Genomic DNA, 16,925 nt, shown 5'->3' with positions numbered 1-16,925 from the left:
TGCACGGCTATGGGAATCGCAGCCTCCGCCGCGAATTCTGTGGGGGTTTCCGGCCGAATCGCTACTGCAAGCGATTCGGCCGGCGGCGCCGTTGTCCCCTATGGCAGAGTTTCCCCGCGCGATTTGCCTGCGGGGAAACTCTGCGGATTCGCGGCCGTTTCCGCGAGAGTGGAAACGGGCCCTAAAGCTTTGGGACTCCAGCGAACCACAGTGAGAGCCATTATCCACAATTGGCAAAAACATGGAACAGTGATGAACCTTCCCAGGAGAGGCCGGCCAACCAAAATTACCCCAAGAGCGCAGAGAAAACTCATCCGAGAGGCCACAAAAGACCCCAGGACAACATCTAAAGAACGGCGGGCCTCACTTGCCTCAATTAAGGTCAGTGTTCACGACTCCACCATAAGAAAGAGACTGGGCAAAAACGGCCTGCATGGCAGATATCCAAGGCACAAACCACTTTTAAGCAAAAAGAACATTAAGGCTCGTCTCAATTTTGCTAAAAAAACATCTCAATGATTGCCAAGTATTTTGGGAAAATACCTTGTGGACCGATGAGACAAAAGTTGAACTTTTTGGAAGATGTGTGGCCCGTTACATCTGGCATAGAAGTAAAACAGCATTTCAGCAAAAGAATCATACCAACAGTAAAATATGGTGGTGGTAGTGTGATGGTCTGGGGTTGTTTTGCTGCTTCAGGACCTGGAAGGCTTGCTGTGATAGATGGAACCATGAATTCTACTGTCTACCAAAAAATCCTGAAGGAGAATGTCCGGCCATCTGTTTGTCAACTCAAGCTGAAGCGATCTTGGGTGCTGCACCAGGACAATGACCCAAAACACACCAGCAAATCCACCTCTGCATGGCTGAAGAAAAACAAAATGAAGACTTTGGAGTGGCCTAGTCAAAGTCCTGACCTGCATCCTATTGAGATGTTGTGGCATGACCTTAAAAAGGCGGTTCATGCTAGAAAACCCTCAAATAAAGCTGAATTACAACAATTCTGCAAAGATGAGTGGGCTAAAATTCCTCCAGAGCGCTGTAAAAGACTTGTTGCAAGTTATCGCAAACGCTTGATTGCAGTTATTGCTGCTAAGGGTGGCCCAACCAGTTATTAGGTTCAGGGGGCAATTTCTTTTTCACACAGTGCCATATAGGTTTTGTGTTTTTTTTCTCACTAAATAATAAAAACCATCATTTAAAACTGCATTTTGTGTTCAATTATGTTATCTTTGACTAATAGTTAACGGTTTTTCATGAGCAGAAACATTTAAGTGTGACAAACATGCAAAAGAATAAGAAATCAGGAAGGGGGCAAATAGTTTTTCACACCACTGTACATATATATTCATCCCTACTAAAGTTCCCTCTCCCCCCAACCCCGTTACCAAGCAAACAGATGATAAAGGGGGGAAAAAAGCAAAAAAATAAATAAATCCATAAATAGTTGCCTTAGGGACTTCCCTTTTTTTAATATGCATGTCATGAAGGTTATTTTAGTACATAAGGGCTTACAATTGTCGGACACCCCCCAAAAAAAATAAACCAAAACAGAAAAAAAAAACACCTTTATTTCCAAATAATATACAGTATTGGTCCCATACATTGTACTAGGAACAACATTTAACCAGTTGAGGACCACAGGCTTACACCCCCCTAGTGACCAGGCCATTTTAACAATTCAGCACACTGCAGCTTTAACAGTGTGCTGCACGGCCATACAACTTAGCACACAAATTAATCTGCACCTCTTTTCTGCCCACCAATAGAGCTTTCTGTTGGTGGGCTCTAATCCCTGCTGCAGGCTGTATTTTTTTTTCTTTTATTAATTCAACTGTCATTTTTTAAAAATAAAAAATTACCATTTTTTTGAATTTCCCCCTTCCACCCTCCCCCCCCCCCTGAGATCCAATCACAGCGATCGCCTCTTATAGGCATCAGCCTATGAGAGTGATCGCATTTTGTGGCACTCCAGGGGACAGCCAAGTGCTACAGGGCTGTCCCCAGCACAGCGCTAGATCCCAGCGCCGCACAAATAACTTTGGCCTTTTTTTTGTATTCCACAACGGCTGGCAAGTTGTTTACGGAGCTCCGCTCCGTAACTCATCGGGAATGCGCGATCCCCACTAATCTCCGCCCCCAGGGCTTGACGCCGATCATCGTTAGGCGGTCCTAAGGGTACAATACAATATATACAATACAATAACATTTCTATAGCGCTTTTCTCCCATAGGACTCAAAGCGCTTAGGCTCTCTCAGATTCAGTAATTAGTAGGATGAAGTATTCACACAACAAAAGTTATATTTCTGCAAATGCCAAACTGAACAGGTGGGTTTTCAGTCTGGATTTAAACACGTCCAGGGATGGAGCTGTCCTGATCTGTTGAGGTAAGGAGTTCCAAAACGTAGGGGCAGCATGACAGAAGGCTCTGGGACCAAAAGTTTCCAAGTGGACTCTGGGTATGACTAGATTATTAGAACCTGTTGATCTGAGAATGCGGGGATTGCTACGCAGCTGCAACATATCTTTTATGTATCCAGGGCCTAAATTATTCAGGGATTTAAATGTCAGTAGGCCGATCTTGAATAGGACCCTCCATTCTATAGGTAGCCAGTGAAGGGAGTGCAGGACTGGCATTATGTGGCAGTGACGGGGTTGGTTGGTTAGCAGTCTGGCAGCAGTATTCTGTATCAGCTGTAGTCGGTACAAGACCTTTTTTGGAAGGCCAGTGTAGAGAGCATTGCAGTAGTCCAGTCGGGATGTGATGAAGGCGCGGACTAAGGTTGGCAGATCTTCTGGGGGTATGAGGTGCTTGATTTTTGCAATGTTCTTCAGGTGAAAATAGGATGATTTCACCACAGCAGAGATTTGAGTTCTGAAGTTTAAATCCCAATCAATTAGAACTCCCAGGCTACGCACAAGATCAGAGCTGCGCAGATCCGTGCCTCCTATTCCCAGTGGTGAAGACTGCAAGTTAAGTTGTTTTGTTATCATGCTCTGCCCTCCTATCAGAAGGACTTCAGTTTTGTCTGCATTTAGTTTCAGCCAGTTGTCATTCATCCATTGCTGTAGTTCACGTAAGCAGGCGTTTATAGTTAGAGTTGGGTCTGTCACACCAGGCTTGAAGGAAAGCTATAGTTGAGTGTCGTCTGCATAGCAGTGGTATGTCAGGCCATGTTTTTGGATTAGTTTTCCCAGCGGTAACATGTAAATCGTGAAAAGCAGGGGAGAGAGGATTGAGCCCTGGGGCACCCCATACCTAAGTGATACAGGGGTGGACAGGAAGGGCCCCATAGACACTTTGTGGGTTCTGCCACTCAAGAAGGAATGGAACCACTGAAGAACTATGCCATCAATGCCGCAGTATTCCTGTAGCCTGTTTATCAAGATGTCATGGTCAACTGTATCAAAGGCTGCAGAAAGGTCTAGCAGTATGAGGATGGAGCACTCTCCTCTGTCTCTTGCCATGAGCAGGTGGTTGCATATTTGGATGAGGGCCGTTTCAGTGCTGTGGTGTTTCCTGAAGCCAGACTGGAATGGGTCATAACTGTTGTTTTGTAGGATTTTGGCTTCTAGCTGGAGGTAAACAGCTTTTTCAATTAGCTTGCCCAGAAAGGGAAGGTTAGAGACAGGTCTGTAGCTGGTCATTGCATCTGGGTCCAGGGAGGGTTTTTTGAGGAGAGGCCTGATGATTGCTTCCTTCAGTAAAGCAGGAAATATCCCTGATTTTAAGGAACAGTTAACAATTTTTAGGAATACCGGTACGAACAGGTCGGGGCAGTTCAACATGAACTGTGTTGGGCCAGGATCTAGGTCACAGGTAGTTAGGCGGACGTGAAGGAGGATGCTTGATGTGACTTCTTCATCAATTTCTTTGAAGTTTGACCAAGGTGTTACATTGTCTCTGCTAATGGTCTTCGGCGCTATATTAGGCTCAGATGCTCTAAGTTGGATGGCGGACCTTATAGCGGAGACTTTGTCTGTGAAGAAATGGGCAAATTGGTCACAGAGGTCCTTTGAAGACTCGATGTTAAGTTTTTGACATGCCGGGTTGCAGAGTTTTTCCACTGTGCGGAACAGTTGGGCTGGTTTGTTAACTGAATTTGCAATCTCTTGTGATAGAAAGGATGATTTTTTTTCCCGTGATTACCTTTTGGTAGCTCTTCAAGTGGAGGATTAAGGCATGTTTGTCTTCTGGGGACTGAGATTTGCGCCACAGTCTCTCAAGTTTTCGGCCTTGTCTTTTCAGCTCTTTTATAGCGTTATCAAACCACTGTGCATGATGGTGTGGAGTAAGATATTTGGTGCGCAGAGGAGCAATGGTCTCAAAGGTGGAGGACACACATTTGTTGTATTTAAACACCAGAGTATCAGGGTAGCCACCTTCCCAATGCCTATCGACATTAGGTGCTCGGGAAGAGGTTAAATGTTGTGATAGCCAGGACTAATGGGCAAATAAAATGGGTGAGTTTTATTTATAGTAGGATTGCTTATTTTAAAACCATAGGGGATAGAATTGGAGAAATAGTGTATTTTTTTTCTTTTGTGTATTTGCCCATAAAATCAAATGCACATCAAATAAAGTAACTACTGAAAACAATTATCGCCCACAAAAAGCGTAATTTGTGACAAAAAAAAGTGATAAAGTTATTGGTGAATGAATGGGAGGAGCACTGACAGGGGAAAATTGCTTATGTCCTTGAGGTGAAAACACCTGTAAGCTGAACTGGTTAAGTTTTCTAAGTTATGTTAAACCACTACAACCATCAAGTCAGCCAGGGGCGTATCTGGGTAAAATGGCGCCTATGGCAAACACTGACATTGCGCCCCCTGGCTATAATATAGGCCAAATGTGTCCCCCATAGTATAGCTACCCCCCCCCCACCCCTTCCCAGTATAATGGGCAAAATGTGACCCCCATAGTATAGATACATCTGCCCAGTATAATGGGCAAAATGTGTCCCCCCCATAGTATAGATAACCCCCCCCCCCCCACACACACACACACACACACACACACACACCACCCAGTAAGATGGGCAAAATGTGTCCCCCATAGTATAGCTACCCCCCAGTATAATGGGCCAAATGTGTCCCTCATAGTATAGATACTCCCCCCCCCTCCAGTATAATGGGCAAAATGTGTCCCCCATAATATAGATAACCCCCCTCCAGTATAATGGGCAAAGTGTGTCCCCCATAGTATAGATACCCCCCCCCCCCCAGTATAATGGGCAAAATGTGTCCCCCATAGTATAGATACCCCCCCCCCCCCCCCCCCGAAGTATAATGGGCAAAATGTGTCCCCGCCATAGTATAGATAACCCCCCCTCCCACACCACCCAGTATAATGGGCAAAATGTGTCCCCCATAGTATAGATAACCCCTCCTCCCAAGTATAATGGGCTGAATGTGTCCCTTATAGTATAGATAAACAGCCTTCCCCCAAGTATAATGGTCCGAAAGTGTCAATAATAGTATAGATACACCATTTCTTGACAGTATAATAGGCCAAATTTGTCCTCATAGAAAAGATAGCCCCTCTCCCTAAGAATATGCAATACAAGACTCCCCCACCCGTCCTGCGCCATTCCCATCTCCAACACACTGACAGTCTCGTCTCTTCTGTGCTTCCCGACTGCCATCGTCCCACCCCCCTTCCTTCCGTGCTGTCTTGGCCCCCGTCCGCTTCCTTAGCAGACACACCTCCTCTGTTCAGCGTGACTAAAGAGACAGGAGGAGAGCATCCACCAGTTCACAGTGATCGCGGGTGCGCTTCAAATACAGGAAGTGACTAATTATGCCACTTCCTGTATTTGAAGCGCACCTGCGTTCACTGTGAGCCGGTGGTTGCTCTTCTCCTGTCTTTTTAGTCGCGCTGAACAGAGGAGGTTTGTCTGCTAAAGAAGCGAATGGCGGGCGAGGGCAGAGACAGCCCGGATGCAAGGGAGGGGGTTGGGCGAAACAGTGCAGACATGACATGCGGTGCAGTATGGGAGCAAGGAGGGGGCTGAGGCCATGAATAGCGATGCGGGCAGCACAGCACGGGAGAGGTGCGGGTGAGGCATAGCGCCCATGGCATGAGCCATACCTGCACCTCTCCAAATACGCCACTGCAGTCAGCTATGTTTTGTCATGTGCATTATATTGTTCTCTAGTGTATGCAATGTTTTGTCTACAGTAATGAAGAATTTCATCTCATGTCTCTCCATTTTTTTTCCACCCCTAGAAATCCCAGCAGTGGTTCCTACTCCAGCCCTCACCAGTACAGAGGAGCCAGCTGGTAAGTCATGCCATCTGCGGAACAGGGGCGGTGATCAGTTTTAGATAACAACCCCAGAGTAAATGAAATTAGCCCTGCTGCCAGTTCACCATGTCAGCAGGAAGATGGTAGATGCCAGGCATTTACAGCGTGCATCAAAACATTGGGATTTTTTCCCTACTTTCCGAGACAAGCTGTTCAGAAACAACATTTCCAGGCCCACTGCCAGAGAATATGCCAGGCTGCAGGGGGTGGGAGAGTATCAAGCAATGGGTTAACAGGCCCTAGCCTCCCTCCTGCGTTTAATGAAAACTAGCAGTGAACAGAGAGGAAGACACTAATTTCAAGGCGGTGTCAGAAACCTGAAAAAGTATATCCATCCCAGGAAAAATACGCAGCAGTTCATTGTCCTCTGTATCGGACTAGTGATGTCAGGGGACACCTCAGGATGCATTTATTATTATTATTATTTAGTATTTATATAGCGCCGACATATTACGCAGAGCTGTACAGTGTATATGTATATATATATATATATATATATATATATATATATATATATATATATATATATATCGTCACTAGCTGTCCCTCAAAGGAGCTCTCAGTCTAATCCCTACCATTGCCATATGTCTATATTATTTAGTGTAAGTACTATAGTCTAGGGCCAATTTTAGGGCGAGCCAATTAACTTATCCGTATGTTTTTGGAATGTGGGAGGAAACCGGAGTGCCCAGAGGAAACCCACGCAGACACGGAGAGAACATACAAACTCTTTGCAGATAGTGCCCTGGCTGGGATTCGAACCGGGGACCCAGAGCTGCAAGGCAAGAGCGCTAACCACTACGCCACCGTGCTGCCATTTACATAATAAAAGGGACCATCAGGTTTCTAAGAGTGGAGAGCAAAAAAAGTGGGGATCCAGACTGTCCATCTTTTTGCAAAAGTAGGGCCCTAATTAGATAAATAGCGGAAGTTTGGCAGCAACTGGGGCAGCCAGCAAGGGACTGTTCACAAACACAGCAGTCTCCTGAAGCCTGGCATATTATTCGGCAACGCTGCTGGTTGAGATGGTGTGCAGTCTGTCTTCACTGAAGTACACCACATCAGAAAGAACAATTTTTTATGGCATCACAATGCCAAGGAAAGGGAAACCCAGTTAGTGGCAGTGAGGACATACCTCCCAACTTTTTGAGATGAGAAAGAGGGACACTTAAGTCACACCCCTGATCACGCCCCCGTCACACCCCTAGTCATGAATACCATGAAGATTTAATAAGAAAAATATGTTGTTTTATAATTTAAACCACACTGGTCCTTTCTATCCTGGTTCATTTTCCTTCATGTAACATTAACATTTTAAAATTAGTAATATATCATTTTAACGGATGGGAATAAAGTTTAGAGTCAATCCAACACATTTTTCAGTAGATAAATACAAATAATTGCATAGAAAGAGGGACAAAGTCCTGAAAGAGGGACAAAGGAGGAGGAAAGAGGGACAGAGGGACAGGGCTCCCAAAGAGGGACTGTCCCTCCAAAAGAGGGACAGTTGGGAGCTATGGTGAGGAGGTGGCGTGCATCACCATCCTTTATGTGTAGACAGACGTTAAAGCCAGCCAAATATTGGTCAATTTCAGAAAGTTGAATAGTCTTGATCTTTTGGACAATCGATTTATAGTTATATCCTCCCACAAACAGCAGTGTCATTTCAATCACATTTGGAAAACGGTTGCCTGAAACGACTGCCAGTGATGACTTCAGGTGGCAGTTCAGGAAAGAGTGCTGTGCATGTACACTGCTCAGCAGTTTCAATAATTAAAAAAAAACACAGCTCCATTTTCCATTAGAACGAGAGATATTTGGAAAACAAAGCTGCATTGTGAGACACTGACATCTAAGGGCTGACAAACTAATCTCTACCACAGACAAATGTGTCTGTTATATTCCATATGGCCAATTTTGGTGAAACCATTGAACAGTATGAATTTGGGATGTAAGAGGAAAAAGGATAACAAGGGCTTCAATCGAATATTGATTGAGAAAGGCCATTCTGTCATTGTGTTGAGGGCTTCATGGCTTTTTATGGCATTAACTAGCAGTGGTGTCAGTGCAACTGGTATTAAATCTGATTCCTGCTGGTATCTATCTATCTATCTATCTATAGACCAGGGAAAAGAACAGGGATATCTACCAGTGAATGGAGAACATGATAAAATCAGACCCATTACTACACACAGGCTGAGGTAGCCAAAAAAATAACCACCCACTGTGGTTATACCGCTACGTTTGTGAAAAGTATTAGAAATAAATACACCACACTGGTTTCAATATTCAACTTGCTTTCCATGGAAAATAGCAATTTACAGGGTGGAGTCTAATATGCAATAATAATTAAAAAATATATATAAAGACATTTGGTAGATGTGGAAATCCTTTTTAAGTTAGAGTAGGGATAAGGTTAGAACATCTGCAAGGTTTTTATTGCTGCATGTGCACCCAATGGGAGGGCTCCCTCTCACTTCCTGTCCTGGTGACATGCAGGCTTCTGCTGTGAACAGAACTTCCTTTTCCCCTCTCTGGAGTTAAGTTTCCATATGTTCCTCTAGAGAATCCACCAGGGAGCCAGTTCGACGCACCCGGGAGCGTCGATCCGCCGGGAGCCGGCGTTTTTCGTCGGGTTCAATTAATAGCTACCACAGCTGATTGCGTCGCAACGTAGATTCCCGATGACACGCCGCAGGGCATATAACGCGTGCAGGAAACAGCTCCTGCGCGCGTTGATACATGTCAAAGAGGCCTAAACAAGTGGCAACATTCTGGAAATCTAACTGATGGATTAGGCTATCTGTAGCTTCTTGTCAAAAATTGTGACTCGCTGCCTTAAACAGCGCCCGCTTCCACTACATCCAGATTCACTGCGTTTCTTTGCTTGCGAGCTGCACGAGGAAACGCTGCCTATCTTTCTAGTGGCCTGTCATCCAGATCGCACTTCGGTGTGAATCGGGACGGCATGCTGCAGATTTCTGAAGCACATAGCCGAATCCCTTAGTCGCTCATGGCACGGCCAGCAATTTCAGCTGCGGCTAAAGCCAAATGGGAAATAGCCCCAACTCCCAGTGGAAATAAGCCCTAAGCTCACAGGGCAGAACTGCACAACTGATGCAACGCTTGGAATTCCAGCTAATCGGGAGCGCTGTGAAGCAGGGATATATCATTTCCATTGCTACATTCCTGCAAAGTGCACGACTAGGCTTCTTTCTGGTAAATTGAATGGAATAAGCATCACCCACTAAGCAACATGCTGTGGAGTGTGAACAAGCCCTAAGACTAAGTTCACACCATGGGCTTTGCATAAGGCCTACCCTAAAATTCACACATAATGCAACCAGCATGATACTTTCCATACCACGAAGATTACTGTGGTAACATAGCACACGTTATCCAGAAAGTGGGTTTGGATAACGTGGTCAATAAAAACGCGGATATGTGAACATGCCAATACAGTTGTATGGGCAGTGCATCCACATGCAGAAATGTGCATAGTGTGAACGTACCACAAGATCTACACTGCCCTCACAAACTGTACAAACAAAGCAGTAAAATGGTGGGTCTCAAGCCCTGCCAAAGCCTCACACCAGGCCATACATACAGAGACAGACAACTCTATCACTCTGCAGAAAAAACAGTTAGAGGGGGACAGGAAACATTAGTGGAGGAAGCCAAACACACTCATCATCAGCATTTCTCAGGGTTTTTTTTCTAAGCAATGTCTGGTATTATGATAAATGAATCATAAGTTAAGTTTTTAAGGTCACTGCCCTCTAGATTAGTGAAACAGGGAATCCAGTTTACATCAGTACTTGGGGTGTCACCAGGGCTGGAAATAAGGGAGCACCTCCCTAACAGACACAAATCAAAACAACACTCAGAAATGAAAATAAAAGACAAATGGCCCTGATGCATGAAAGGCCTAACATCAAGGGAGCACCACCTTTTATTAGAGGTACCCCAGTAAAACAAACATTGCTATGGTAACGTGTTACATCACAAATTACCATAACAACAGTGTGTGGTGCTAACAGAGTAACAGGTAGTTGTCCCCTGGCGTTTGGACTGGTAAAATTGCTGTGAGCTGCCAGTGCTTGACAGAATTACCGGACTTTTGTGCTTCAGACCATACGGTCCTCATCGAATTCACTTTTTTTCCTCCTGATTTCTCTCCTAGGAGATAATTATTCATCTTCTGTTTAAAATAACTTTTCAGCACTCTGCAATTGAAAAAGTATCAAAAAAGAGGTTGAAAAAGTACTGTCAAAATTATTCTGAGTATTTTCTTGCTTGCTGGTGGCTTAAAGTGACTCCGAGGAGTAATTAAAAACAAAATCGGAACTTACCTGGGGCTTTCTCCAGCCCACCGTAGGTCGGGAGGTCCCCCGGCATCCTCTTGGCTCCTTTCCCTGTCCCTCCGCAGAAATCACAACGAGCGACACCGGGGCTGAGTGTCGGGCTGACACTTCCTGAACGATGACACGCGTCATCATCACGCTGGCCGCTACACGTCATCAGGGCGGCCGGAGTGACAGTATTGCGCATGCGCGGTTTACAGTTAGAGAGCCGCGCATGCGCAGTACTGTCAAGCTGGCCGCCCTGATGACGATGAGCGTCATCGTTTAGGAAGTGTCAGCCTGACACTCGGCCCCGGTGTCGCCGGTCGTGATTTGGAGGGACCGGGAGAGGAGCCAAGAGGATGCCGGGGGTCCTCCCGTCCTACGGTGAGCTGGAGTAAGCCACAGGTAAGTTCTGATTTTGTTTTTAACTACTCCTCGGAGTCCCTTTAAGGGCATTTTATTGATAAGGTGTGAAAATATCACTGAGGGGAAAACTTAGGAGAAAAAGTGAATTGAATAAGGGCCAATAAGTATGGCTGGATATCCAGTTTAAATTATTGTTTTTTTGTTTTTGTTTGAAAGTTGTACCTCAAGGTAACAGCAGGACATATGAGGAATACACATAGCCATCTAAGTTACTGAGGTTGATGCACAACAAAATGTGTGTCTGTCACTGACAGGTTAATGAAGCAACTTAAGGTCTGTGGAGTAGCAACTGCCCACGTGTGGTTGGATGCTGGAGTACTGAGTACCTAAGGCTCTCTGATAATTTGACTGAAGATCGGGAAGGGGAGGTGGTGGCTGGTCAGAACTCTTACACAGAACATTTTTGTGGTCAGGACACATTAACCCCACTGCTGCCAGACCTGCACCTCCTAGCCCTAGTTTTCTTTATACTTGGCAATGGATCATGCGTACTTCATCAAGTTTCTCAAATGAACCCACAGAAAAAAGTAGTATCAAGATGCCATTTGTGCAGGGAGTATACAGCTTTCTAAGAACGACCAGAGCACAGTGGATAAACAAGACGACCAGTTATGTCTGAGGATGTATTAAGTATGGCAATTTTCATCACAGAGTAGCCCGAGAGACCGGTTGTTGTAGGACACACAGCTGACATAGCAGTACTTTAGTAAGGTGAGATAGCAGCCAGCAATTAGTGACTGATCTCCCCTAAAGAAGGAGCTGGTTCCCCTCTGTCTGTCCTGCAGCCAGGGTGGAGGCCGTTCAGCTCTGTTTGCACTGACATTTTTTTTTAAGTTCTCCTCTCATTTTCTGAAACAGAATATCCCAGCGGAAATAATGATACTATTAACCTCTTGGACACTGGAAAGCATGCCAACGTATGGAAGTCTTAGCCGAGACACTCAGCCACAGGTTGTAAATGTGTTTAGTAATGAGAAAAGTCTAATGGTAGGCATAGGTATAAAATCCACCCACCTCCAGACAAACTGGGCAACGATATATATATATATATATACACAAGACAAGAGGGTGCGGTGACATCATGTCTGTGAGTACAATGCAGACACCACAGAGTGCCGTCAGTTAGCTTAAACTAGCTGATGTGATTGTAGCGGTTACCACTCTGATAAGACTGCATGTTCTTTATCTCATTTAGCTGCCCTCTGATCTGTATAGGTTGCTTTAACCACTTAAAGCGGATCCGAGATGAAAAAGTAACTATAACAAACTATAACTTGTCTATAACTATAACTTGTCTATATATCTTATCTAAAGTTTAGATAGTTTACACAGCAAATCTATCTGCAAACAGCTTTAAAAGTTTATGATTATTTATTGCTGTGATACAATGAGGGCAGCCATGTTCTTTTGTCACATTGTCACAGGCCTGAGGGCTGGAGATGCTAGCTTGCTTGTGTGTAAATTCAGTCCCCTCTCCTCCTCCCCTCTGCCTCTGAAATCAATGGCTAGTAACCTCCTCCTCCTTCCCAGACTGAGCTCCCATAAGCCCCTGCTACCTGGGACTGAGTGCCAAGGCTCTCTGAAAAGCTGTGGGCAAGACTTAGGGCTGGAACCCACAGGAGCGCTTTTGGCAGCACTGCGATACGCTAGCAGTTTGCCAAAACGCTGGGCTAATGTTAATGGATGGGGCAACTTCCACAGGAGCGTTTGCGTTTCCCAGAAACGCAAACGCAGGACCTGCAGCATTTTGGGAGCGTTAGCGCTTCAATGTAAAGTATTGAAACGCTAGCAGAAACGCTCAGCAAAACCTAAACTGAGCGGTTTTGCTAGCATTTTGCGGTTCAGCACACTGTAACAAAATTAAAAATAATTCACAGGACCAATCAGGATAAAAACGCGAAACGCAAAACGCTACACAACCGCTGAGGAAAAAAATACACTGTTGCAAAACGCGACCGAAAACTCGCATGAATCCGCTTGCAAACCGCTCATGCAAAACGCTAGTAATAAATTTCCTTTATTCTTTTTGTACCATTCCCTCCCTCCCCCAGCCAGCCAATCAGCACAGAACGCTTCCCTGCCGCCCAGGGGACAGCGTGTTACACAGCTGTCCCCAGTACAGCGCTGCCGTAGATCGCAGTGCTGCCAGCAATCACCGCTGGGAGACTGATGACGGAGCGGCGTGCACGTTCTCCTGCAAAACCCTCGCCCCAGGACTTACCAATTGGTGTGAAGTGGTCCTGAGGCTGCCGCCACGTTCACGCTAACCGGTGTGGAACGGTCGGCAAGGGGTTAAGATGCCCATACATTAGACGATGTATGGGCAGATCGACCATGATTGAATCTGATCAGAGAGGAATCTGTTGCCTGCCCATACACCGTAGACCAGTTTCAGCCATGAAATCTATTATTAACTGGCCTAGCACCACCTCCACCTGCCTGGCCTCCCCACCCTCTCCTTCCCTCGGTGCCTGTGTTCCCTAAAATCTCACCTGTCCAACAATGTGATTCATGGCCTCCTCCGCCGTGTCCGCCTTTACCATAAGCACCTGTACCATGTGCACCAGGCACTGCACCACTTGCGTGTGTGCCAACACACATGCGCTTGGTGCCACGTGGTACAGGTGTTCATGGTAAAGGCAGACACGGCGTAAGCGGCCAAGATTTGCCTTGATGGACTGGTGAGATTTTTAAAACACTGCACATGGATCTGGGGGGACACTTTACACTTTGGGGAATACCAGCCGGGGTCAGTCGGGTACGTTGATCGTTGCAATGTCAAACGCATTTACCGCCACGCAACCAATCAAGCACTTGTGACAGAGATTTTCCAGCATGAAATCAATTAATTGAACCATCGATCAGGCAGACGTGCTGTGGTACTGATTTTCCTCAGATTCAATAACATTATTAAAGGTCGATCGGGACTGCAACTCGTCTGATGTATGGCATTCTTTAGGCAGGTCTCTAGAAATATCCGTCCTGTTCCCAGAGGTGTAAGCTGAACTAATGTCATGACAAAAACAATTCAGCTACAAGAGATCTACAATAGACAGGAAATTATCGTACATGTCATTCCCTGATCAGCTGCTCCACTTACACATAATAATTCTCACATATGTGGACTGGAGGCGGAGCAGAGCAATCACCCGCACAGGGAGTCTGTCTATCATGACAGTATTCGGTGATGCGGAGTGATATGCGCTTCAGCCGGATCACTTGGTAGTGCTGGTGAAGAATGACTGGCAGGAGGAGCCACGCTGCAGAATAAGATGGACCTTAAAAAGACGAGTACAACAGGTGCTCACTAAAACCATGGATTTGAAGCAGAAATATTCCTAATATGTTGTGTTGGGATCTCTACCTGGAAATTCTACCTACTGAGGGGATGCGCCCTAACTAATTATGTTTTTTAGCAGGATCTCTGCTCAATTATGTAAGAAATCTTTGAACATAGGCGTCGAAAATAGGATAAAAAAAGGTTAGCGGTGGACTTACCTCCCCAGTAAGAAAAATCACAGACAGAGTTGATAAATATTCAACAATAATACAGTTTATTCAAATACTTCACAATGCAATGCATTTCGCAGGTTCAACCCTGCTTCATCAGGCAATAAAAGGAAGCAAAAACTTGTAAAGGTCAAGCACCTCTGATTAACGATACTCTACTAGTGGCTACTTCCGGGCACCTTTCCTTTATAAACCTAGCCGCATTTGAAATGCTAGGTGCTCACAACAAATCCATGCACAGCGCACCAAACACTTGGAATTTCTATAAGCTGTAGTGAAGTGGGATAAAAATACATACGGTAGGTATCTGTACTCACTCAGAAACACAACTTCGTTTTGTTACTGTGCAGGCCAGACACCACATGCAAACTGGTCTAGTATTTCATAATATGATTACAAACAAGGAACTTAGGTGCATAACTGGGCTCGAGTTTTATAAGCGGATTTTGTCTTTATGTGAATAAACCTTTAGTGCAAGACTGAGGAGGCCTGTCCTGCGAATGAGCAGTACCCAATCCTGCTAAACAAGACTTATTAGATCACTGCTAAGCTTAACCATTCACTGGTGTCCTCAGGCATGAAATACAAGGCTAGAGAGGCAGGATATACTAATGCCTCATACACTGCAGTGTCACATACATCTCATATGCTCAGGAGTGGTCCACTGTGCAAGCTTTCTATGCTTACTGACTGCAGCAGAGACGTATTGATAGAGGTAACATTAAACTAAGTACGAGTGCTGTTCTAATCGTGTACTCTGTACAGTGCCATGGAAGCAGAGGCGTCACGACAAATCATGGGGCCCTCCAGCAAATCTTTGATGGGGACTCCAATGTTTACACTCTTTCCCTTGCCTACCCCTGGTAACCCTCACAGCCTGGGGGCTCATCTCACAAAGGTCATAAAACAATTGTGGCCATCATGATCTCCTCACCCATAACACGTGTAGCCACAAAAGCACCTGGTCTGAAGTATCAGAGAAAGGGAAGGTCCTTAGTTGGGGCCCCCCCACACATCTGGGCCCCCCCTGCGGTCACAGGGGCTGCTCCCCTCTAGTTACACCCCGGCCATATACGTAAATAACTGACAGTAATAATATATGTATTAAAAACTGTGACAAGAGCTATAAACCAATGTGGACAGTGATCAATAACCTCACGTTGTTTTGACTGCTGTATAGAAATAAAAAAAAGTCAAACTTGATTGGTTGCTATGTGTTATTGCTCACTGCTGCTCTTTGTGCTATGAAGAGGCACTGGCCTGTCCAGACCTGAGCAAGACTATCCGTCTATAATGATATATGTGCACTGCAATGCAATTGATAGCTGGCTCAGGCAGAGTTAAACTGACAGCCACACAGACCAGGCATGCTGTAATCAGCATTATACCTGGTGATCCTTCCAGTCACAGCTCCTTGCACAGAGTGAGCCTGGACCTGAGGCTGTGCCTGCCTGTGCCCAGCGCTCGCCTGGCATGTGACAGGATTTGTAATGTCACCCTGGCACAGGTCCCTGGCACACTTTCCACCCTCCACCCCACAACAGATGGCCTTTTCACCCTGGCTGAAACCCAAAGCTTGTTATGGGGAGGCTGTTCCATTTCCTTCTTTCGGTAAATCTCAAAGCCTGATGCTGAAATGACACCAGGAGATATTTCTAATCCCATCTATTTAATGGGTATTTTATGCATGGGTTCCAGAAACTGAGACAGATTTATATAATAAAAGTCAACACCACAAAAAAGGCAGAATCCCTCTGCAACAAAAAGGCATACATGTCACAGATGTGAGTGATCTACACCAGATGAAATATGACACTCATTGGATTTTGTGGGTTATTGCCCAGGTGCTCAACCACTGGTATATGTTAAGACAATCAGCACAAAATATCTCAGGATAAGACTTTGCGTGCTGACAAGTGAGCATTAAAATGTGCATCACTTTGTTCCCTAGTTCAGTGACTTAGCTGCTAGAAGGTCCTGCCATTTTGTTTTCAATCGTCCACAAAACTGTCTAAACTCCCCACACTCTGCAGTGAGGCAGTGTCCAGCAATCCCTGCCATGTATTGAGGAGGACCAACAGTCCAAAACAAGCTGTCTGCATGTTTGAGGTGGCTCTGTAAAATGTAAAGCTATAGGCTTGCTATACACCAGCGGTTCTGGTTGCAAGCCTGGCTTTAGGGGCACAAGGAAATCCTTTGCATATTCAGTAGTGGTGCACTGTAAGTAACCCAAATTCCTTCTGTTTTAAGAAGGCAACCACACTAAACCGTTTGATAGTCCACCAATCCTAATAGTTTCAAGTTCATGCCAACTTTATGCTATGAAATCAAATGC

The 16,925-nt window shown here is 45.3% G+C and overlaps 1 protein-coding gene across 1 annotated transcript in view; it reads left to right on the top strand.

The window, feature by feature from the left end:
• The window catches only part of NTN3 (netrin 3), a 196,129-nt gene that overhangs the window by 164,767 nt on the left and 14,437 nt on the right, over positions 1 to 16,925 (top strand). Inside the window, exon 5 of the mRNA XM_068244411.1 lies at positions 6,231 to 6,284. Within this exon, the coding sequence (XP_068100512.1) occupies positions 6,231 to 6,284 (54 nt within the window). The remainder of the gene's footprint in view (positions 1 to 6,230; positions 6,285 to 16,925) is intronic.

The sequence above is a fragment of the Hyperolius riggenbachi genome, chromosome 7 (genome assembly GCF_040937935.1).
Source record: "Hyperolius riggenbachi isolate aHypRig1 chromosome 7, aHypRig1.pri, whole genome shotgun sequence".
NCBI lineage: Eukaryota > Metazoa > Chordata > Amphibia > Anura > Hyperoliidae > Hyperolius > Hyperolius riggenbachi.
This window is presented reverse-complemented; position numbering and strand designations above follow the sequence as displayed.